The sequence below is a fragment of the Akebia trifoliata genome, chromosome 1, assembly GCF_017979445.1.
Source record: "Akebia trifoliata isolate Shusen 1 chromosome 1, ASM1797944v1, whole genome shotgun sequence".
NCBI lineage: Eukaryota > Viridiplantae > Streptophyta > Magnoliopsida > Ranunculales > Lardizabalaceae > Akebia > Akebia trifoliata.
The window spans coordinates 1,672,111-1,698,628 of NC_141375.1; the positions used below are offsets into that span (position 1 = coordinate 1,672,111).

The 26,518-nt window shown below is 33.9% G+C and overlaps 1 protein-coding gene across 1 annotated transcript; it reads right to left on the reverse strand.

Annotated features, from left to right (window-relative positions):
* Positions 1-6,577: 6,577 nt before the first annotated feature.
* LOC147410303 (3-ketoacyl-CoA synthase 10-like) lies at positions 6,578-10,508 on the reverse strand. Its single transcript, XM_086433746.1, has 3 exons — positions 10,048-10,508; positions 7,683-8,308; positions 6,578-7,226 (listed from the first exon to the last, which is right to left on the reverse strand). Exons 1-3 carry the CDS (start codon positions 10,459-10,461, stop codon positions 6,680-6,682), a joined length of 1,587 nt encoding a protein of 528 aa, XP_086289872.1. The 5' UTR covers positions 10,462-10,508; the 3' UTR covers positions 6,578-6,679.
* Between the last annotated feature and the right edge of the window lie 16,010 nt (positions 10,509-26,518).

Here is a 26,518-nt window from a genome sequence, read left to right on the forward strand (position 1 = left end):
TTTTGAAGGCCTGGACCAAACCGAAGCGAAACTCTTACACTAACTACTTCTCTAAAGTGTAAACTACCCAAAACAACCCATTTTCCTTAACTTAATCCACTTAAGACTGCCAAATTCCCACAATTAAATGCCCTTTTCTAAAATATGATATTATACATACAATGCATTTTAACTAAATTACTCCCATCTATAAGTAGAACGCACCACCAATTAAGTTAACTATTCTTCGTCACCTAATTACCAAATTGCTGAGTTTTTTTATTCCCCTCATTTTTTATGCCTTGTTATTCTTCTTCTTCATAAATCTTATTAAACATTTTTTTTAAAATAATAGCAATTAATGATTTTCTCCTTAAAAAATCCATGATCTTAACCTCTAGAGTTAATGAATTTTTTGAAACTTTCTCAGATCTATCTAAAGTAAATAGAATTGACTATTGTCGAGTGTCGACTAATTGTCGACTCGAAGCTTAATTATTTAGCTGTCCCAACTCTTTTGTTTTCTTTTGTACTTTTGATGGTGGAAGGATGCCATTGATTTTTCACCAAATGGATGCGATGAGTCCTCGGGTATGTTATACTAAGAGTCGTGTTAGAGTGATCTCAAGTCGGAACCTCATATCACACTTCTTGACATGAAAGTGGATAGGTACTGTGGATGCTTTTTCACTTGTATCTCAATAAAAAATAATTGTCTTTCTCGTACATTTTCACGTCAAGATGTAGAGGTGTAGAAAAAATATTGGAGTTGATGATTCATTATAAGCACCTTATTGTGAGTAGAGGTGCTATTTTTTGGTTTGTATTTAAATCGGAACCAAACCAACATAGGTCGTTTCTAACAAATAAGAATTAGAATCAAACTGAGATGTCAATAGAATCGAACCAACCCAAACCATACAAATGTTGGTTTGGTTTGGTTCGGTTCTATGAATTGTCAATATCGTATAAACCTAGTTGGAAACTACATATTTTTATGAAAATAAATATATAATAAACATAAAATTTTATATAATAAATCATTAATTTATTCATGCAAAAATCATTAATTTGTCCATAAAGAAGTCATTTATTTTTCAAATTTGTCCAAAAATTTGTAAACTAAATTCTCCAAATAAGGGACTAGTCCATTAATTCAACGAATCAACGAATTAATTGATGACTTATTACTTGATCAAAAGGTTGATAAAAGTTTTACCCTTTGCAGACACTCCATTTTCCCTAGGCCAAGCTCAAGAGCCCAAAACCTTTAAAAAATGACTTGATTAAAGGTAAGTTTTTCAAGGGCCCCAAAGCCCATCAAATGGATAAGCCAAAGGCCCTAGCAGACATTTTACATGTTGGATTCTGGCCTGACCATGGGTAACCTTAGGACAGGCCATTTTTTGTCTTGTCCTTGCCTCACCCATGGACTGATGTTAGTTTTGCCTGGTATAGGGTGACCGGCCAGGGTTAATTTAATTTGCACAGTCCCCTACTCGCCCAAAAATTAATATGTTGCGCAGTTATAAGCCCATGTGTGCACGAGATTTGCTTATGGAAATTACACTTTAAACCCTAATTACATGATTTTTTTTCGTAAGGAAATTCCTCCATTGCCCTTTTATCTTCTCATTAATTCTCTAATAAATTCCCCACCTTAACTTTCTAGTAATTCACCAATTTCTTCTACTTTGACCCCAAGTCTTTCTTGCTTTCCACTTGAGATGAATTACTACCTTAATCCCATCTTGTTAAAGTTAATTTGAGGTGATTTACTCTTGTGCCCATCAATTTAATCCTCAATTCAAAGAAGTTAATGTAATTTGACCATTTTTTAAGGATCATGACATTTTACCCTACCAAGAGAAAGCTCTAGAATTTGTGTGCAAAGACCCTCTTAGCCCTAGTTTGTTAGAAGTTTAGATAGATAGAATATCTAGAATAACAAAAAAGTAAGTACCAAATTACATGTCATCTAGTCTAGGACTCTAGAGTTTGACTCAAAGTCAAGGAATTATGACATTTTTATCCCTTATTTAAAATTCTTTAAAAATTTATTGTCTTTTACAATCATATCTGTTGATCATTATGATTGTTAAGTGATAAGATCCCAATAATCTCATTTTGGGACCTTAATTTCATCAAGATTATCATTGTTTAAATGCTAATTCCTTAAAATAATAATAAATTATATTAAATCCCAAATTAATGTGACTAACAATAGTTTGTTACTAATTTCAGGTGAAAAGGGCACATTCGGAAACCAACAAAAGAAATAACAATTACGGTTACAATACGCGGGCCGAAAGGAAGTTTCTAGAAAAACCTCGATCGATTTGGGCGCCACGTCACCGCGCCGCGGCTAGCCAAGACCGCGCCGCGGTCATTTCGAGGAATTTATCCTCGAGATTTTTACAGAAGCTTCTAGAAGCTTCGGTGGTTGTAACTAATTGGGCCATTCGAATTGAATTATCCGCCAAATCACCCCGATTACCCGAATACAAACATTATAAATTTGAGGGTTAATTTCAAAGAAGGGGTCCCCTCTTGGGTCCCTCTTAGGCTCATCTCCTTGCTCTCTTCTTCTCTCTAATTTTTTGATTGTTCCTCTCTTTAATTTTCTGTAATTTTCTATTGAGAGATCTGTAGTGAGAACATCAAGAGTACTCAATTCTTTATCTTTGTAAATTGTTGGGAGAGCTATAAAAGAAGAATTCGGATCAATCATCATCTTCATCTTCTTCACCTATTCTCTCTTTTCTCTTTTATTACTTTTCTGCAATTACAATGCTTGCAATGATTGGCTAAATTCTCATTAGAGAAGTGAAGGAAGCCATAGCAAATTAATCCCTCTAGTGTAGATTTAAATTCTTGCTTGCTTACATGTTTTAATTCTGAAAATTCTATTCTGATTAAGGTAATCCAACTTATAATTCTGATCCAACTTAGATAGCCATTACTTAGATAAGTTCAAGAATGGCTATGCTATGTGAATAATCAGAATATAATTGGGCAATCTCCATCATATTAGGATTTTCATGATTAGCTTCTAATTTCTTTCAAGAATTTAATTGATCCATCTTCCGATCCATGAGCAATGACTTGCTCCATGGATTGAGTTAATCTCAGAATTTATCTACACTATGGATTACTTGCAAAGGTTTACTTGACTTCTCTAATCTCTCTTTCTTATATCCTCAATCTCTATTTGTAGTTTCAATTTCATTTACAAATTAGTTGTTAATTTCTTCTCTATTTTTAAAACAAATCAGTTTTGTTTTTAAGAAAAATCTGTTTTCCAATTCTGTTTTGGACTTCTAACCGAATGAATCTTTGAATCTTCATTGTCCCTGTGGAACGAATTCGACTTGCCCAAAGTCTTAATTCACATCTTAATCTCTGCATCTCTATTGCAAGCTTTACAACCGATCATTAAGACTTATATAAATGTAAAAGGCAATCAAGGATTACTTGATGGAGGGTAATTAGAGTATTTCTTTAAGGTTTTATTGAAAATATTACGAACTCTAAGAGTTTGGACAAGTTTATCTCATAGAATTTTCAAAAAACTTACAAATAAGACCCCTATCTAAGGCAAAGAAATGAGAAGCTCTAGCCATCTCAAAATTCAGTCAAATTCTTTCCTCAAAGCTCTCTAACCTCTCAAAACTCTGCCCAAATCTCTCCTTAAACCCTTAAGAAACTAAAACCAAGAAGAAGAGACCATGGTGGCGAGGAGTTTCATTTTTCTATTTTATCTTATGTAATAAATTCCCTTCTAATTCTTCCATTTCTATTTAACCCCTCTTTATTTACAAGTACTTTTACTTTCATGGTCGTTTATTTTTAAGCAATGAAGGTTTGTAATTTTCTAGTTAAGGGCTTAGGGGTAGAAAGTAATCCCACCTTATAAAGTAATCTCCCCTTATAAGTTCTTAATAAACTGCTTTCAAGCAACTAAGAGCATTTTAATTTCAAATAAATGTTAATTTAACCTATTTCCTTTTCTATGCAATTTTACTTTCTTAGTTGTAACTTTTCCTTTTATTTTCAATGGCATAAAAACTAAAGAGTAAACCATATATGAGGTAATTTTCTCTTTGTAAACCCATTCATGCATACACATCATGCACACACTACAATCTAAAAGATTATAAGCTAAGGTGTGATTTTTCATAGATCCATATCTAAACTCCTATATATATATATATATATATATATATATATATATATCTTAAAGAGGGTATAGAACATGCATAAAAGATTTCTAGTCTTTCTATGGTTATATATATATATATATATATAGGGTCACGTTATTACGACCCCCTTTTGGACCCCCTTTGCGACACACCTTTTTGTCTTATATGGGAAAAAATGTTTGGAATGGGCTGATTTTTTGTGAGGATGATCTCTATGGTGAGGGGATCATCCTGGCAAAAAATCATCCCATTCCAAAACTTCTAACCCCATCAAAATTGATTTACAAAAATTGGACGGTCTATAATTTTTCAACAAAAATCGGACGGTCTAGAAGTTTTGGAATGGGATGATTTTTTGCCAGGATGATCCCCTCACCATAGAGATCATCCTCACAAAAAATCAGCCCATTCCAAACATTTTTGCCCATATAAGACAAAAAGGTGTGTCGCAAAGGGGGTCCAAAAGGGGGTTGTAATAACGTGACCCATATATATATATATATATATATATATATATATATATATATATATATATATATATATATATATATCTTAAAGAGGGTATAGAACATGTATAAAAGGTTTCTAGTCTTTCTATGGTGGTGTACAATTCATTGATACCTCCTAAATACTAAACTAACAAAAAGATACTATCAAATCAGCACAGAAATCTCAAATTGTGCTTGAGGACTAGCTCAAAATCGTGGAATTTAAGTGGATTTTCACCAAAGTCCTAAGCCCACAAAAAATTACAGCAAGGATTTACATCTAGTAGTGACTTGCCCATTAACTTCATTTATCTATTTCTCAAAATGGAACTATAATTGATTTTCTTTTAGGGTATGTTTGATTGCACATGAAAAATAGAGTGAAAAATCAATTTCCATTGACAATGACATTTTTCAAGTGTTTGATTGTACATGTAAATGGAAATTCATTTTCCACCCCATTCAAAAAGTCCATTAAATCATGGATTTCACTTTCTCACCAATATGGGTGGGAAAATGAAATCTACCCATATTTTTCATTCTCAATTCTTCCCTACCACCACCACCACCACCACCACTACCATTACACTAACCTCACCGTCGTCGTTACCATCGTCGTCGCCGTCGACTCTGTCTCCGACCACCTTCTCTCTCTCTCTCTTCTTATTTTTCTTCTTCTCCTTCTTCATCCCTCACTTCTTCCGCCACCACCACGACGTTCTCCCCCCATCTTCCTCGCTTATCCCAGTCATCGTCGCCACCGTCGTCGTCGTCGTCGTCGCCGTCGTCGCCGCCACCGTCGCCGTCGTCGCCGCCACCGTCGCCGTCGTCGCCGCCACCGTCACCGTCACCACATCCTCCCCCCTCCCTCTTCCTCGTCATCTTCTTCTTCCTCTCTCCCTCCTTTCATCTTCTTCCTCATCCTCTTCTTTTTTCTCATAATTTTCCATGATTTTATCCAAGTGAAATCAAACAATGGAATTTGATTTTCCAACCCTACCTATTTTTCACAACTAATTTTCCTTGGATTTCAAATTCCATGGAAAGTGACTTTCCATGCAATCATACATACCCTTAATTCTCTCTATAATCCTTTCTATCTTCAAAATCTTAAAAAATGAGTTTCTTACTTCACCTATGACCAATAATGGTAATCATCTTTGGATAGGAGAGATAAGGTGCCTAACACGTTTCTTGTCACTCAATCGAACCTCTTGACCTAATTCTTTATGTAAACATTCTCCCTTTATCCTTTGGATATATAAGTCACTATAAGCAAAAAAAAAAAAAATTAAATAGAATTTTAAACTATTTTGTTTTATTCATTCACATCCAAACTCTTTAAGTGATGGCAACTCCAAAACCCACATAGATGAAATCAAATCTTCGAAAAGTTTTGACCCTCACATCTCTATACCCTTCAACCACAAAATTTTATTTTCTTCAACATTTAAATCCCAAGAACAAGAAGAAAGGTTATTTTAGGGAGTTGAAAATGATAGATTTTCATATGAAATCCAAAATCATCATATTATATTTCCTGAAATATTTCGATTTTTTATGAACCTATCACGAATTTCTCTGAATTTAAATCTCACCAAAAAATTACCCAATCCAAACTTTATTACTAATTTGAATGGACAATTTGATAAATTTACCTTTTGGCCCTTGAGTTGAAATTACCTTCAATTGGTATTTTTGTAATTTCTTGAAAAATATGATCTTTCTAATTTAGATTCACAAGAAGTCTATAAAAGTAATTATGCTAATGTGTCATACTACATATAGATAATAATTTTTTTTTCTTCTGAAAATGGATATAAGAACGTTTTTTATAAATATTTTAAAACAAAGCTGGTCCACTAACTATATATGACAAAATACTTGGCCGTTTTGATAAAACACCCATTTCAACCAAAATAGCTCCAAATCATATAGAAATAGTAAATACAAACAATAGCTTATTTCAATACTTCAATAAAACAAGCAAACAAGTTTGATCAAACAGTTTTAGAGAGCAACCGGGTACCGATCAAGGCAATCGAGCCACGGGTTCCGACTCGGCTTCCTGACTCGACGAAGAGATTTCCAAACAGCAGTGTTACACTTGAACCCAGACCCAAACCCAAGTTGCCAAATACGATCACCTCGTCTCACCCTCTCTTTCGCCTCGAGATATGCCAATTCATACCAAATACTACTGCTTGAAGTGTTACCAAACCTGTGCAAAGTCATTCTAGAAGCTTCCAGGTTCTTGTCACTAAGTTCTAGATTCCTTTGTAACTCGTCAAGGATAGTCTTACTTGCTGCGTGCACACAGAAGTGTTCGAATGCGAGCTTATAATCAGGGATGTATGGTTTTGATGCTTTTGAGCTGCCACCGAATAGTTGTTTTCGGACAAGTGTAGCGAAGAAGATAAGTTGTTCGGAGAATGGGAGGACGAGTGGTCCAAGTGTCGTGATATTCGTTTTTAGAGCGTCCCCTCCTACTTCGATGAGATCTCGGCTTATGGATAGTCCTTTAAATCTTTGCTCATCTTCCTCTTGATATACGCATCTGTTACATGAAAATGATTGTATTATTTGTTTCAGTCACGCATTTTGTTGAACATGTTTGGATAGATTCATTAACGCATTTGAAATATCTAAAATATTATAATAAGGAAAGGATGAGAAATATCGACAATATCAAACTTTTGTATTAATGGGAATAAATAAAACTTTTTCAAATCACTTGCATAATTATTTTTCTCAAGTTTTGCATAATTATTTTTCTCAAATCACTTGCATTAAACATTTTTTTCTCAAACATCAATGATCTATAAGTTTTAGGTGATTTAGTTTTAGTACATTATTCTGAAAATCATTTTCTACCAAAACAACAAAATAAATAACAAAGCCTTACCTCAAAGATTTGAGATCAATTAACCGTATCATTTTCCACCATTTCTATTGTCCTTGAATCCTATCCATGTTATTATTATTAATGTATAAAATGGCATTAGATGCAAACCTGAAGCTTCGATCATCAGCACCCTTGTGAGTACGGACTATGTGCTCAAGCCGATACTTAGCTCGTTGAAAGTCACGCCTCCGATTTGAGAGGAGCACAGCCGAGCACCCCATGCGGAAGAAACAATTGGGTACAAGCATTGAACGGTTGCGCCCGGGGTACCAATTAAATGAAACAATCTCAGTACTCACCACCACCGCGAAGTTATTTGGATTAGCTTGCAACATGTCTTGAGCTAAATCAAGTGCAATAATGCCCGCGCTACATCCCATGCCACCAAGATTGAAGCTAAGGATGTTTCCCCTCATCTTATAGTGATTTACGATCATAGCTGAGAGCGATGGGGTTGGATTGAAGAGGCTACAATTGACAACTAGGATGCCTACATCCTTTGGACGAATGCGGCATTTTTCGAAAAGCTCATCGAGCGCACCAAAGATGACTGTTGAGGCTTCGGCACGACCTTCTTTCATGGTGGAGCAATTTTCAGGTGACATGACCACCTTAGGAATGTAGGTTTCGTCGCCAATGCCAGATGATTGTAGAATTCGTTTTTGGAAATCAAGGCTTGCCTCATCAAATTTGCCAGATTTTCGAGCTTGCTCGATGAAATCTTCTTTTGATACCTGAGAATGATAATATTCTTGGGTTAGATGTCATTTTGTGAATCTGCTTCTGCCCATAATCCTCATGGTTCGGATTACAAAAGTAATTCACCATAATCAAAATTAGAAATCAACTAAAATAAAAAATGGGATAGGAGCAGTTTCTTGTAATTTTTGAATTTTTTTTATTTTATATTTGTTTTTTCTCATTCGGGTATATATAATTATTCATATTGCAAATTTATAAACAGTATAGGCAAAATGAGATTCTTGATTATAGATTTTGAAATCAATGTTTAGAAACAATGTGGCCAAATATGATTCTATATTCTGGAATTAAGTTATAAATTCTGATTCTAAGAATTCAAAATCAGGATCTGAAATCATAATCTAGCAATCTAAATGAAACGCAATATGAGATTGGCTGCGGTGGGGTCAATGTAATGTAATTTAATGATTCAAACAATTTTCCAAAGGACTAAAACTTAAGGATTCAGAAAATATCAAACCAATAAAGAAAAACCCACAAATTGAAGTCAGAACTTTATATTTATTTACATACACATCAAAATTTTTGGACTGGATTCTCAGGAAAGCTCTCCCATTAGTTTAGATTCTAAATATGCAGTTCAAATAATTTCCAAAGAAGATTTATGCAACGTTTTAAGAACTGAGAACTGAACCGATGATTGGACAAAATATATTGCCAAATTGGTCGGACCCTAGGTTCAATTTGGTTGGACTACTTTATATTTATTAGAAATTTATGTGAATAATTTACTTGGAAAGCAGTCAAACATTTGATCTATCATTCACTTTAAGATTATCTCTTTTTTTTTTTTCTTTTTTAAATAATTAACATCAAATATTATCTACTAAATTATATCTTTTATGGAAATTTCATTGCCTTACCCAAAATTCTTATCATGAAAAAGATTTTTTTTTAACCTAACCCAACACCCTAGTTTAACTTCAAAATAAATAAATCCATAGATTAGAGGCCTAGATGATTGGATCCAAAATATCAAATTGGTCGGACCTTTGCCGCTTACAATTATTATTATTTTTTGAAAAAATGTTACTTTTTTTTTTTTAAATAATAGTAAATGATGTAAAATATAAATAAATTCCATTTGGTAAATTATAGTCTTTCCCTATAAAACTTGTTCTTGAAAAGTAAAGATTTCATCAAATTTTGTAATTTAAAACAGTTGACAAAAACAGGATTCACTTCGGTGGTTTAGTTCTATAAAACCCGTTGATTCTTCCAAATACCACGGTTTTACAAAATCCGGTTGGACCGGGTTTGGTGCACCGTTTTCTAAACCACTTAACAAGTAGATTCAAGCAAGCACAGACCCAAATGAATTATCTTGAGCCCATCATAAAGCCCAAAACAAGCAAAATCAATAAGATAAATGGGCCAGTAGATCGAACCGGACCAAGCCGATTCGGCCATTGGTTCAGTCAGGTTTATAAGATGCAATTATGAATACCTTGAACTCGTTGTTAGGCTAATAACATGAGAAATGGATAAGATAATTGTGTGAGGCCTCATCATGAAACAGATTGAACCAGAAAAACCGGTTCGATCCGGTTTATTAGATAACAAATAGAAAACATTCAAAATTCAGTAGGATAATTGGACCAAGGCCTCTGCACGAAGTACACTGACCCGAACCAAACCGGTTCATTCCGGTTTATTAAAACACTGGACAAAAAAATACATGCAAGCATGGACAAAAATGAAATATAAGTACCTTGAGCTCATCCTCGGGGCGATAACATGCGAAATCGATAAGATAAATAGGCCGAGGCCTCGACATGAAGTAGACCGACACTGTGAACACCAAAACACCAAAGAAAGCTAGTAACGTAGCGAGATCGTATGGAGTATCCTCCCATAGCTTTCTCCACAGTTCCTCTCGACTAATACTCCCGACCTCGGCACTAAACACTAGAACTAACACTGGTATCGTTGCGAGGTATATCGCATGGTTTATAAGATAATGGTACCCCAATTTTACATATTTGAGGTTAACGGATTGCACGAAGTCGGGTAAGCGACGACGTACCCTCACCGAGAAGGTTAGAGAGCCCGCGTCAGGTCCGGATGATTCGATCCCACGGTTGACAATCTCTGTAGAGAGAAGGGCTTGCTCTTGATCAGCCATTTGATCAATCAATCAAGAGAGAGAGAGAGAGAAATGAAATGGGTTGATGAGGAAGGTGAGGGTGGGGCTATAAAAGAAAGGTGGGTGAAGGATAGTTAATGTGTGCACCCAACTTTGCGATGTGTGGTTGGAACTGCCATGAATTCTCACATTGAATGAAAGTGGCTTGAATTCAAAATTTGGTCTATTTTATTTTCTTCACGGAAACATAAAATGACATTTATGTCCATTACTTTTTTTGTGTGAATGAAATTGAATATAATACAATAAGATCAACTCCTACCATGCTCTTTACAATAAAGAACATTTTTGTCCAAATCTGTTTTAACTAGCCCAAATTTTGTTGGGTGCTCTAATAGACTCGACAAATCTCTCATTTGACTCAAATCTTAATAAGATTTGTGACCTCATATTTTGGAATCCTAAAAACAAGATCCGATGCCACGGATTTTTAAAGAACAAAATTCTAAGAACTTTGAAAAAAAACAAATTTTATTTTTCACCATGATTTATAATTTTAAGTTTTAAGAGTTCCATAGCCATCTATTTTATTATCTTGGGTCAAGCTAAAAAATGATAATTTTTTATGCGAATTTGAGTTTTTCCATAAAATCTTGAAAGATGTTATGGTTGATTGTTAGTGTGATAATCCATGTGGGCCTAACAACCCTTAGTAAGATTTGAAATCTTACTAATTTAATAAGGAAAGTATTTTTTATATTTTTAATAATAACGAATCAAACACTCTCACTACATGTGGCGAGATTTCGTCTCGATTTTTGCATTAGCTACTTTAACTCTAACATCTATAGAGTCTATATTGGACCGATATTTTTTTACATTTGACTCTTTATAATAAAGAGCCTTTGACATCTAGAGAGTCTGTTTGAGTTGCTCTAGCGTCCTTTGTACGATCGTCCCAAGCCCCTTAGAGAAGATGGTTGTCTGAAATTGCCAACCATCAACAATAGAAGGGAAAATGCTGAAATGACTTCTTTGGATACTACATTCAACATTGGGGAGATGCGGTAGTGTGCAAACAACCATCAATTTTTTTTCTCGAGATAGATTTTTGTCATTATATTTTGAGGAAAGAAATTTATGATTCTCTATGCATTGTCACGTCAGCGCAATATTGAACACAATGTCCAAGGAAGTCAGTTTAAAATAACTCTAATAGAAGATGTGACTTTGGAAAGAGAGTATTAGAATAACGTGATTATTTAGTCCACCCTAAACCTTAGAATAAAATTTTGATGATGAGGACATATACCACACCAAATAACTTGTTTATTGTTCCACCATATTGTTGGTTCCAAGCCAATATAAAAAGAGGAAGGTTGAATAAGGTTGGCAACTATAATACCCTCAGTTCATCAAACAAAATTGGTAAACTTGATCTTGAGCGTTTTTCCAGAACATGATGCTTGGAATTCTAACACCATCAAAAGGGTTTGATCAAGGTCCACTGATCAAGTCCTTTCATTACCATTGATCTTGATACAAACCAGTTCGATCAACTTTTGTTCTAGTGTCCATTAAATGGGATTAAACTTGCTCATATGAGATAGTAGTGAGGGTAATTTTGTAATTCTACTTCTACAATTTCACCATACTACTGTGAGTAGAAAGGATAGAATGGGAATAATGTTAAACAAAAGAGATTATTTAGGCTGTTTTGGTTTGAAGGTATCTTGGTCTCATTGAAGAAAAACGGTTGGTAGTTGAACTCCATTGGCTATGCGCCGCCAGCTGGCATTGCAGTAGACTTGAACAGTTAAGCTACCTCTCTCATTTAATGGTGATATCAGCATCGGCTTGGTTAACGGCTCCACGCCTATTTTGGCTGGGAAAGAATTGAGTAAAACCATGTAATTGACAGAATCTGAAACTAGAGTCTCTTCTGCTCTTGAAACTTGAAAGAGTCCGCTCTGGTTCACGTCAACGGTTCATAGAGAGAGGTTGTCAATTAGATGGGCCAGTATCAAAATGGGCTTTTAAGGTCTCAAAATTGAGTCCAAACCAAGTCCCTCTAGTAATCGGGATGGATCTCTTTTTGGGCCCAGTTATCTATTTTCTATGTCCAAGCCAAATTACATCTATTAGAACTGGGCTGGGCAGCATATATATGGGTCCCGTTCGGTACCCAACCATTTACCCAACATTTAGCCCAACATGTTTTGTCCTACATGGGATAGAAGTTTTGGAATAAGCTGATTTTTTGTGAGGATGATCTCTATGGTAAGGAGATCATCCTCACCAAAAATCAGCCCATTCCAAAACTTCTAATCCCATCACAAATGATTTACAAAAAATGGACGGTCCACGATTTTTCAACTTGTAAACAAGGTTTAGAAGTTTTGGAATGGGTTGATTTTTGGTGAGGATAATCAGCTCATTATGAAACTTCTAGCCCCATGTTTACACGTTAAAAAATTTTCGACCGTCCAATTTTTGTAAATCAATTTTGATGGGGTTAGAAGTTTTGGAATGGGATGATTTTTGCCAGGATGATCCCCTCATCACATAAATCATCCTCATAAAAAATCAGCCTATTCCAAACATTTTTGCCCATATAAGACAAACGGTGAGTCGCAATGTGAGTTGTAATAGGGGTCGTAATAACGCCATCCATATATATATATATATGGTCAGGATCAAGGGACATATGAAAAAATAATGTAACATTAATAAAATTTCAAAATATAGGTTAGAAGTTTCGGATTAATCTGATTTTTTGTGAGGATGATCTCTATGATGGGAAGATCATCTGAAAAAAAATCAGTCCAATCTGAAACTTCTAACCCCATTAGGACCGTTGTTTTTTTTACCAATTTTTATCAATAATTTGTAAATCACTTTTGATGGATTTAGAAACTTCAGATTGAGCTGATTTTTTATGAGGATGATCTTCTCATCATAGTGACCATTCTCGCAAAAAATCAACTCAATCCAAAACATCTAACCCATGTTTTGAAAAATTATTGTTTTTACATATGTTTTTTACATACGTCCCTTGAACCACCCCCATATATATATTTATATTTGGGAAATACTAACGCCCAAGACCTCATGAGAATTTTAGCATTGTCCACCAATTTCATTTTTCAATAATATCCCTCCACATTTTGTCTTTTAAAGAAAAATAAATAGGGTATGTTGATCTTTTACATAATATATGTTAAGGGTATTTTAATATTTTGATTTGAATATCTTTTTTTTTTTTTTTTTTTTAAATACTTAGGCAATCAATGTCATTATAATAAATTCATTTATTAATGATAAAAAAACTAACATACTCTTAGCTTTTTCACTAAAAGAAAAAATGGGGAGAGTTATTATTAGAAAAAAAAATGGGGTGGACAATGCTATTGTCACTATGAGGTCTTGGAGGTTAGTATTCCTCATATATATATATATATATGGATTAGGATTCGTATACACATAAAACTACTCATAAAGCTATAATGTGTTTTGTCTTATATGGGCAAAAATGTTTGGAATGGGTTGATTTTTTGTGAAGATGATCTCTATGGTGAGGAAATCATCCTTACCAAAAATCAGTCCATTATGAAACTTCTAGCCCCATTTTTACAAGTTGAAAAATTTTAGACCGTTCAATTTTTGTAAATCACTTTTTTTGAGGTTAGAAGTTTTGGAATGGAATGATTTTTTGCAATGATGATCCCCTCACCATAGAGATCATCCTCACAAAAAATCAGCCCATTCCGAACCTTTTTAACCATATAAGACAAAAATGTTGTAGCTTTATGAGTAGTTTTATGTGTCTATGGAATTTCACCCTATATATATATATAGGGTCCCGTTCCCCACCCTAAGCTTTACCCTACATTTTAACAAACGTGTTTTGTCCTACATGGGTTAGAAGTTTTGGAATGGACTGATTTTTGGTGAGGATGATCTTTGTGGTGAGGAGATCATTCTCACCAAAAATCAGCTTATTCGAAAACTTCTAACACCATCAAAAATGATTTACAAAAAATGGACGGTTCACGATTTTTCAACTTGTAAACATGGGGCTAGAAGTTTTGGAATGGGCTGATTTATGGTGAGGATGATCTTCTAATCATAAAGATCATCCTCACCAAAAATCAGCCCATTCCAAAACTTCTAACCCATGTAGGACAAAACACGTTTGTTAAGTGTAGGGTAAAGCTTAGGGTGTTGAACATTTCCCATGTAAGGTAAAGCTTAGAGTGTTGAACATTTCCCATCTCTATGGGAAATGTTCAACACCCTAAGCTTTATCCTACACTTTAACAAACGTGTTTTGTCCTACATGGGTTAGAAGTTTTGGAATAGGCTAATTTTTGGTGAGGATGATCTCTATGGTGAAGAAATGATCCTCACCAAAACTCAGCTCATTCCAAAACTTCTAACCCCATCAAAAATGGTTTACAAAAAATGGACGGTCCACGATTTTTCAACTTGTAAACATGGGGCTAAAAATTTCGGAATGGACTGATTTTTGGTGAGGATGATCTTCTAATCATAGAGATCATCCTCACCAAAAATCAACCCATTTCAAAACTTCTAACCTATGTAGGATAAAATACGTTTGTTAAAGTGTAGGGTAAAGCTTAGGGTGTTGAACATTTCCCATATATATATATATATATAAGATAGTGTTCAGAAGACCTAAAGAGAGCCAAACATTATGCCAATTTTGTTTTTAATGCATGGATTAGAAGTTTTGGAATGGGTTGATTTTTGTGAGGATGATTGCTGTGACGAGGAGATCATCCATTCGAAAAATCAGCTCATTCTAAAACTTCTAACTCCATAAAAAATGGATTACAAAAATCAGATGGTCCACGATTTTTCAACTTATAAACTAGGATTAGAAGTAGGGTTGCAACCTGACTGGGTTGGAGGGTCAACCTAAGTTGTAGAACCCTCAACCCGACCTCATTAACCCAAGCTCAACCCGAGATTGAGCTTAAAATTCGGTTGAGCTCGAGTTAGCCCAAGGTAAGTAATTTTGGGTGGGTTGAGCAAGTCTAATTTCATTATGATCAACACATAAATTTTATTTTATATATCTTAAAAAAATAATACATCATAAAAAATAAAAAATAAAATCACTAGCTAGATAATAAATTTGCACTCAACCTCCAAATCCATCATTTAAATAATATTTAGACAAATCACTATATAATACTGTACTTAAATATACATAGCAAGAAGCATAAACATATATAATACTATACTTAGTTTTACAAATATATTTAGGAAGATAACTAATTTCTTTTTTAAAATAAATAAAATTATCTATATGTAAATATGTAGCATTGGGTTGAGTTGGGTTGCCCAGAGCCTCAACTTGAATTGAATTTGGGGTGGGATTTCTTAGTCGAGGCTCAACTCATTTTCCATTTATCCTAGTCCAGGCTCGTTCATCAATCAGGTTAAGTTCGGGTTAGCTAGCCCAAGTTGTAACCTTAGTTAGAAGTTTTGAAATGAGATGATATTTGTGAGCATGATCTCTCTTCACCATAGAAATCATGCTCACAAAAAATCAGAGTATTCCGAAAAACTTCTAACCCCTATTTTGAAAAATGTTTGGCACAATATTTGGTTATCTTTAAGGTCTTTGAACAGTTCCTATATATATGTGGATGGGAGGAGCCTTCAAAGGCCTTAAAGAGAGCCAAACATTTCTCAATATATGGGTTAGAAGTTTCGAAATATGCTGAGGAGATCATCCTCACAATGTTTGTATCTCTTTAGGGCCTTAAATATGCCCAAACATTATGTCAAATATTTTTCAATATATGGAATAGAACTTTTAGAATGAGCTAATTTTTTGTGAGAATCATCTCCTCAACATAAAGATCATCCTCAGAAAAAGTAGTCCCTTCTAAAACTTCTAGCCCATATATTGAAAAATGTTTGACTCTCTTTAGGGCCCTAAACCGAGCCAAACATTGTGAGGATGATCTCCTCACCATAGAGATCATCCTCACAAAAAACCAACCCATTTTGAATCTTTTAACTCCATCAAAAGTGGTCTATAAATAATAGACGGTCCACGATTCTTCAACTTGTAAACTAGGGTTAGAAGTTTTAAAATAGGCTAACTTTTTGTGAGGATGCATGATCTCCTCACCATAGACTCATCCTCACAAAAAATCTGCCCATTTCAAAACTTCTAACTTGTGTGACTTTCTTTAGCCCAAACGTGGGATCCGTAGATACATGAAAAAAACTCAATATGTTCGCTCATCTTTTACACAATTTTATCCAATATCTGTCATTAATGATCTTGTGGCAATAATAACGAGGGAATAAATATCTTAAAATTACTTTTGCAAATTTGTTATCTTTCCGATTTGCCCCCCTCTCTCTTTCTATTCTTTAGAAATTCTCTAAAAAGTTGATTTTTAGTTGTGACTTGGGAGTATATATGAAGCCCATCAACTGTAATAATTTGGTTGAGCTGCACCGTATCATTGCTATTGCATATCTCCTCTCACTGCTTGTGATGATTTGAGCTGGTATGTTAATTGAAAAATAGATTAGTATAAACTTCTGGGCTCTATGCCTCTTATACTTTTGTTTGATCTGCTTATAGTCACAATAGAAGCGATGTTCAGTCACACTGATGCTCGCAACTATTGAACAATTAAAAGCTTCTTTGAGTCTTTCCAGGTTTATAGGAATGAGCCATTCAAGAGACTGTAGATGCCTTGTATGAAGTTTGTAAGAATCAAACCAGATTTGCACGATGATGAAGTTGAAATGGAAATTTGGGCATTGAATAATTAGTGAAAGAATGCCTAATAAATCTTCTCTATTGATGAGTTTGAAACTTGAATCATCTCTCTTCCATAACTCTTGCAAAATAGATCAAAATTGTATAATAGAACCCTAAATTGAGACCAATCCAGACCAATCTGATAACATATTATGATTTTAGGTGGGAGAGAATGAGACCTTAAAGATAGTCGGACAAAGGAGATGGGCAAATTTGGAAGAGATCGAATTTAGAGAATCAATTTTAAGATTTTTATTCCCTCATAACCACTGCCACATCATCAATAATGATAGTCATTGGATTAGATCGTATCAACGGTATAAAAGATGAGTGAACGTATGAGTTTTCTTTCACGAGTCTATTGAAGCCTCTAGGTCGGACAACTCAGATCAGCACCAATCTGATCAGTCCCATGTAACATATGTTGATGAATCAATACTTTATGTCACTTAGTCAACAACTCACACAATGCTAAAATCAAGTATTTGACTCAATCTTTTCAGATTTTCTTTTGACTTAATCTATGCAAGTGTAGGATCTTTTTATCCTTTTGTTAGTATAAAAACTCATCTTGTTGTAACCAACATGATCTCATATTTCTATTTAATGAAAGCCCATGTTTTTTCCTGAATTTAAGAGAGAACTTCACCTATTCTATGATTTTTTTATGGTTTCAGTTCTATACATCATGGCTTCTTCTTTTTCCTTGTCACCCTATCCTTGTCCATCACATCTTAATGTTACAAATTTTATGTCACTGAAGTTAACACAAACAAATCATTTACTATGAGAAACTTAATTCCTATTATTGATTGAGAGCCAAGAACTCCTCGAATTCATTAAAGGAGAAGTTCCCATTTATGGTCATGAAGTAAACTCGTCTGATGGTAAGAGAGTCATGAACCCAGCCTATACGTCATGGGTTTGAACCGATTGTCTTGTGAAAACGTGGATCACAGAGACTCTTTCAGAAGAAGTCCTTGGCTTGGATGTTGGGTTGAAAACTTCTACGGACGTATGCAATGCACTTTGCGCAGCATTTTCACAAAATTCTCAAGTTCGTGGGTTTGAACTCCGATCTAACATGCAAGTTCCCAGAAATGCAAGTTTGCGGATCCTGACCAATATATATATGGTGTTCTTTTGACTAAATCCTAAACAACATTTTAGACAAAGTATTTTGTCTTATATGGGTTAAAATTTTTAGAATGAGCTGATTTTTTGTGAGGATGATCTCTATGATGAAAAAATGATCCTCACAAAAAATTAGTCAATTCTAAAATTTCTAACTTTAGTTTATAAGATGAAGAATCGTGAACCGTCAATTTTTACCGTTAGTTTGTAATCACTTTTCATGGGGTTAGAAGTTTCAGAATTGGCTGATTTTTTGTGAAGATGATCTATTGAGTATAAAGATCATCCTCACAAAAAATCAGCCCATCCTAAAATTTTTAATCATATAAGACAAAAATTTGTCTTGAATGTTATTTAGGATTTTGTCAAAAGATCTATAGAGGGTTAGGATCCGTGTACACATATATCTACAACGTGTTTTGTTCTATGTGGACTAAAAGTTTCTGATTGAGTTGATTTTTAGTGAGAATGATCTCTATGATGAGGAGATTATCCTCACCAAAAATCAGCTTAATTCAAAACTTTTAAACTCGTCAAAAGTGGTTTACAAAAAGTGGACGATCCACAATTCTTCACCTCATAAATATGGGGTTAAAATTTTTAGAATGAGCTGGTTTTTTTATGAGGATGATCTTCTCATCATAAAGGTCATTCTCACCAAAAATCAGCTCAATTCGAAACTTTTAACCCACATTGGACAAAACATGTTCTACATATGTGAGTAGATATATGTGTACTCGGATCCTGACCAATATATATATATATATATATAAGTAAATGAGTCGGGCCTGGCTGTTCCTATGGACATATCTCTGATCTAAACTTGGCCCTAAAGGTCTAGTATGGCTCACAAATGTCTAAATTCTACATTGAGCATCGCAATATTTTAAAAGCTGGATTCAAGCAATCGTTTGATTGGATCTGACCAGATTTTTTTAACAAATTTGGTCAAATTGCAATAGATTAAAGGTTTATGGAAAATCATGGTTTGTATAATAAAATAGTGGTGTTGAGTAATAAGATATTTATGTAATTAGGTTGAAGTACAAATATGTAACTTCAACCTAGAATTTTCTAGTTGAAATAAAATAATAGGAGAGAGTGAGAAGACCGAGAAATGTTTTTTTTTATTCTTTTTCGATTGTAACCTTTGCTTGTTATAGTGAAGAAGATCGATTACTTCCGAGAATGTAGTCCAAAAAGCATAATGATAAACTGACTCCCCCTCTACTCTCTTGACGTAGCATGTGTATAGAACCATATATTTTTTCCTCAAGATACACAACTACACATCCCTATAAATATGTGCAATTGTGTATCCCGGGGAAAAATCTATGGTTCTATGGTTCTATGCGCATGCCATGTTAGGAGAGTAGAGAGGGAGTATATCCAAGGGAGAGTCAGAAAATCACGACTCTTCATAAAAGGGTGAGATTTGTGTTTGTATTTTATTCTTTATTTTGCATTAGGTGCTTTTTATTTCTTGTTGATTTCCTTGATAGATGGTTCATCTATTGAAGTGAGTAAACTTTTGTGAACCATTTTAAATACAAAGATTTGGCCTGTTTGATACGCTCGAAAATCTTCTTAAATGCTGTAATTAATTATATTTTTGGATTTTTTTATTTGTGAGTTCTTGGTTATAACTTCGTAACGTAGGCTCGCGTGCAAATCACTATAAAGTCTAGTAAAAGGAATATAATTTTTTAATAGACAAAAAATATTGTAAAAATTTGTAAAGCATTCCCATTAACAAAAATTGGTGATGAATGACCAAGACATGATTTTAGGAAAGACAATATAATTTAATGAAAGTTTCTTCCTCATTTGAATGAAATTTTTACATCTCGTTGATTGAACATACATTGATGGGGCGTCCATGTCACCTAGACATGGGCATGATACTAACAGCATTTGTGAATATGTTATCAGCCACAACGTTAAAAAAGCACATAAGAGTCTTCAGATTTTTGCTGGAACCTTTAAGATCCTATGGTTCATATGGAGAAACTCAGTTCTATATACAATATGGTCCACTTAAATTGGGAAAGCTGGTCACATGGAATGCTGTTTGCGGAGGATCATCTTTAATGCTGCTTGGTGGCATCATAGGTAATCGCCTTTTATACCTCGCAGCTATAGTCGAGCAAAGCAGCTCATGTATAAGCAGCTTGTCGTCTCTTCCAAACGTAGTCAACGTTAAGCTTTCTTTAGTTCTTTCTAACTAATTGGAGTTTTATAAAATAATATTTAAGAAAATTAGTAATAAAGTAAATAAAAAATTAAAATCACCTAATTCACCGGCAAATATATATATATATATATATATATATATATGGGCATGTTCGGCACCCTACTATTTACCCTACGTTTTGTCCTATATGGGTTAGAAGTTTTGGAGTGAGCTGATTTTTAGGATCTCTATGGTGAGGAGATCATCCTCACCTAAAATCAACCTATTCCGAAACTTATAACCCTATCAAAAATGATTTACAAAAAATAACGGTCCACGATTCTTCAACTTTTAAACATGGCGCTAGAAATTTAGGAATAGGCTGATTTTTGGTGAGGAAAATCTTTTTACCATAGAGATCATCTTCACCAAAAATCAGCTCATTCCAAAATTTCTAACCCATGTAGGATAAAACACATAGGGCAAAACGTAGTGTATGGGCAAGGACTGAAGGACCATCTAGGGTATGGGCAAGAACTGAAGGACTATGTAGGGTATGGGCCAAGGTACACATTTGGGCCAGGTGGACTATCACGTTGGCCCAAATGACATCTCAGCCCTCTTGTTTGTAGTTTAGATTGGGCTTGAAAAAAAAAATTCCCTCAAAAGAACTATTTTTTTGGAGCCGGTCAAATCTTAAGTTTAAAAATGATGGTCATTGAATTCCTAGATTTTAAATTTAAATCCAATAGTGAAAAAAAAAATTTCAATTTTTTTTTCAAGAGCTCATTAAATTTCTTACTCCGTATACATATGACACCTGATGGTGTATTTAGGCACTACATTGACATATGGTCCATAGAGATAGATGGTCCTTCGATCCACATAACCTTATGTATATATACTTTTTTTTTTGTATTGACATTATTTTTTCTTATGACAAGATGCTTTGTATTCACATTATTAAAAGTTAAGTTTTTAGAAATATTTTATTTTATTTTATGATTGTACTTAAATTAAAATAGAGACTAGATTGACGAAATCCATTTGAGTACAAGCCAAAATAGTAATGTACATTTTACACACCGAAAGATACAATCTAAAATTTAGAAAATAAATTATGAGGGATAAATTTGTAGCGATATGCATGAGTAAGAGTTCTTTTTTTTGTGTGCTAGGCATGCGATATAAATAATTAGTAAGTGAAGGTGGGTTTTGAATCCAAGTGATTGTACCAACAATGAGAGACTATGCTTGACATGTTGGCACTCATGAATTGATGTGGTTGAATGTAATAAATAAATCTTAAATAATAGTATAGGCGCAAATGTTTGTTTTACCTTTTGATCCATGTAAGAACTGATCATAGAGAGAAGCAACACGCTTTCCTCTATGTGGCATCAAAGTCTTGAGTGATTTTTTGCTCACAGCCGAGCAGCCGTTTGACATGTGGTGCAAATGACATAAGCAATAAGAGAGAAAGTTTCTCTCCTGTTCCCAGTGAAAAAAGAAAAAAAAAATTTGTGAGCAAAATATACCTCCTAATGTCATACCTGCCAAATGAATACCAATGTTAAAAATAGTCAATATTCATATAGCAGTTAATCACAAAAATTCTCATTTCGAGAGACTATTTATAGGTTTCCATTTCCCTCGATATTTTTGTTGGGAGATGTATATTTCCTTTCTTGATTTCTACTCAATTGTTTCTTATTTATCTTCCCACTTTTTTAATTTTAAATTTTATTTCTTGTCTTCCAACACTGGTATCACTTTCATCTATTCTTGAAAAAAATTATATCTTTTCCATCGTATTAATTTCAATCATCGATCCTACTTTTATTGTGGTCGTTTACATCTTTGTATTTAGATATTCGACTTCTGAGGGAGGTGGCAAGACCACATAGAGCGGACATTGGCACACGGACAGGAGCAAGAACATGGAAGCGCTATGTTCAAATATCTTAGGGCATCGAAGGCCTTCAAAATATAATATAATTTAAAATTGACTATTTTCATGGAAGTAATTAAATTTTACTGAACCAAATCGACCCTGTAAAAAGATTTCTTCATTCTTATTTATAGGTCCATGTCCATAGATTGTGACGTTTTGTTTTACCTTATTAAGGTTTGACTGTAACAACATTATTCTATTAATGTCACAATTTCTAATTAACTACAATCAATATCTATTGTACAACCCATGTTAGAAAGGTGGCCTAAAAAACTTTTCACAGTACCCATGCGATTGTTCAGGGGCAGAGTCAGGATTTTGCCCATTGGGGGACAGCTAAGAATAAATGTGAAGGTAATAATGACGGATTTTCTAATCTGTCGATAATATCCATCGCAATAACTCATTAATTTAAAGACTTCAAAAATTCTTATAGGGACAAGTGCCCTCATTGTCAATCCGTCCTTGCGACTGTATGATCAATTAACTAGTGGGCCATCCTGATTATGGACGATAAACTCTATGAATAATGTTTCAACTAAAATCTTATTTTTTAGTTTTGACAAGTTGCATGTACCTTCTCATCTGGTACGTGTGCAACAAATGAATAATCACCTTTTGGTAGAGGGGCATATAGAGATTCGAAGACATGACTTGAGAAACAAATCCAATCAATCTTGTCATCTTAGTTAACCCTTGATGGATTCAACTAAAATCTAATGACTATTAATAACTATCTTTGGGTGGAATCCACTATACTCCAAGAGTTACATAATATTAACCAATTCTATTTTTTTTTCTTTTTATATCTTTTTTTTGTAAGGTGTATGGGACATTACTACTTCATGAACAACTCGTGAATATTGGATTTGATTGAGGAATTTGTTTTTGTTAACAGGTATTTGAACTTATGTCTGACTAGTGCGATCGAATGAGCCATGGCCTGGACCAAGCCATATGGACCCTTCCCCAAGGCACGTGCAATGCCCACACATCACATGCACCAAGTAAGTGAGGGTATGCTCTCACGTACGGGTGGCCTCGAGGAGCTACTGCTCATACTGGGTATCAAAAACATAACTTACGGGCTCTCATCACCTATTGGATTCAAAATTACCATTGAGTCAACCCCTCAAGGTATCCGATCGAGGACTTGCACGTATTCATAAGTAAGACTCATTAGTAAATTCTAATTAACCAGGAATGGATTAAAGTATTCATGATTTTGCTTGAAAATCACGATGAAGAATTATCAAATTCAACGGTTCGAAATCATAGTTTTGGTGTATTACCACCAAATTCAATGGGGTTGGTTAAATGAATCATTTTCCTTCATTTCATTTTCTCTAGAGTTAGTCTTATATTATTGAAAGTGATTTCGTACATTAATAAAAAATATTGAGGTTCATGTATGTTTTCACTATCTTCATCCTCATGTTTTTTGGGTCTTCTTACTTGTATATGACTCTCTATTAGAATAATTTTTCTAATTAGGGTTGTAGTAGGTCACGATTGAACATGCCCACCCAATGTGAAAAAGGCTCAAATTTGATGGTCTTGGGCCGTCAATTTATTAAAATTCGACGGACCAAGAGGTTGAATTTGAATTTTTCATTGTTGAATTTTCATTTTAGATGAGTAGAAACTATCAAATTAATGAATGATGAGAGAAATTCGATAACTTTAAGCTGTCAAATCTGGGAACATCAAGAATTTTGATAGTCCTAAACCGTCAAAATTAAGTTTCTAAAATTTGTGGGCATTGGCCTACTAATTTTTTCTGTCAAATTTTCGAGTTTTCATGTAGTGCCAAATCATCTCAGTCAATTTTTTCTTAGTTTATAGTCTTTTGCCATTATTCCTACATTTTTATTTTTATTTTTATGAATAAGCGTTGAGGTTGCTAGGTCCACACTATATATTCATTGTCCTTTAAAAAAAATACAAGATTTACCTCTTTCAATGAAATTAAAGCTAGGTTAAAGAGTGAAAGATAATACTTGATACATTTATCGTAGTTTTATCTTTCCTTTTCTTTTATCCATTGCAACATCCTCATTTATATTATGCTTAATTTATTAATATGATGTTTCTTGACTATTCAATATTTAGTTTTATAAAGCGTAGTTAATCTTACTAGCATCTTGTAATTTATTATTATTATTATTATTTTTAATTTGATTAGCATATATGTCACATAATGTATCAAATGATTTTGTTATCAATTCAATAAAAATAAATATTTTTACGATTACGTGAGTTGTGCTTTTAGAGTACTATATGACAGATAAATATATCAATCAAATTAAAATACAAAATGATAATAGGACCAACCAATGTATCAAAACCTGGACCAAACGTTAATCATGTTGACTGGTTGAACTATCCATCCAAGCTAGTATGATTGACTGGTCAAATCGGTTCAACCCAAAAGTGAAATATTGATCAATGTTTTTAGTTTCTTCCCAAAACTAGGCATTTGCAACGTCTTGAGTAATTTTTTTTTACCCTACCCTTCAACATTCTATATACTTCAACCTTCAAGAAATGTTTTACTATCGTCTTCAACCTTAAGGTAAGGTTGAAAATGATGAATTGAAGATGAGGTTCAAGTGAATATAATTTACCATAGAATTTGAATTAGAAAATGAATGCTTTTGGGAACGTTGAAGATAAAGGTATTTAAGTCATTTTTAATTAATATATAAGAGACTACCTTAGGTCAAGGGGGCATGTCATCAGTTTCAAAAATGGGGGTATCTCAAATATTCACCAAAATGTGGTGGGGTGCATCAAGATCACCCTAAAGTCTAAGCTTTATTTAGTATGATTTTGGACCACCCTCTCCATTATTCTGTTGGGTCAACCAAGTCGTCCATCTAATAAATTCAATTTGATGGGCCGTAAGATTATTATCTTAAAACTTGTATTTTTACAGCCAACTCGATCAATAAAGCTTGTGGATCTCGTTCAACTTGGGGTTTTATCAATCAAACTTGTCCATGCTTTCAAACAATGAGACCAACCACACTTCATGGAATTGGATATAGGAATAGCTCCAGAAGATAATAAATTAAGAAGAAAAAAAAATACTTTTTTTCTTAATTGAGAGTAATTCTAACGTATTCGTTGTTCTACTCTTCATTCTTTTTCAATTGCTATTTTGAAAAGTTAAATTCAAAATATGGGTCTCCAACGCACTATCCATCACACTCTCCATTTTAGAGAGTGAAATTTTCAATATCCATTTGGACTCTCCATCCCCCCTCCTCCTAATTGCTATTTTATATAGTCATTTTGAATTTTATGGATTTTCAATGCACTATCTATCTCTGTCTCTATCTCCATTTTAGATTAAAGAAAAAAAAAATATTAAAGTATTTATGAATGATCATTTTGATAGTATGGTTGAGTGCATACCTTTTTAATATCCAAAATGACTATTTATAAATATATGGATACCCATTATGGATAGTAATTTTTAATATTCTCCTTGAAATTGTTCTGAAATGATACAAAATTTGATTTGAATGTTAATTAGAAGAAATATTCAATTTGGAGATTTTAAAACAGCACGACAAGAATCTCAAAGATTGTAAATGGTGTAATGAAATCAATTATGAACGTATTTTCAATAACAGAAGATATAGCTTTAGACATGATGACGGTATGTAGAATCAAGATTCAATTTCTTGGAACCAAGACTTTATAATGATAACGATGATCACACATCGGGAAAGAAATACACCCTCAAAGTTGACATGGCCCACCATCCGTTATAGACAGGTGGCCCACTGATTTTATGAATTTGAGCTGCATGCTCAATTAATTGTTCGGTATCTCTTCGATGGGTTGTAACAAAATAATTAAATTGAGCATAAAGGCCTTGAACCGTATTTCACAGCAAAGCTCAAGTGGGATCCATTACTCTTGACAGTATTCTCCTTTACACGACGGGTCTTGTTAACGTGGGCCTTGAGGGCACACGTTAAAGTGGAATAAGGACACTTTGGAAATT

Coding starts and splice junctions, on each gene's coding strand:
- LOC147410303 (XM_086433746.1), bottom strand. CDS start 10,461: ATGGCTGATCAAGAGCAAGCCCTTCTCTCTACAGAGATTGTCAACCGT. Junction 8,309..10,047: donor GCCCCGAGGATGAGCTCAAG/GTACTTATATTT, acceptor TATCATTCTCAG/GTATCAAAAGAAGATTTCAT. Junction 7,227..7,682: donor GCTGATGATCGAAGCTTCAG/GTTTGCATCTAA, acceptor TTCATGTAACAG/ATGCGTATATCAAGAGGAAG.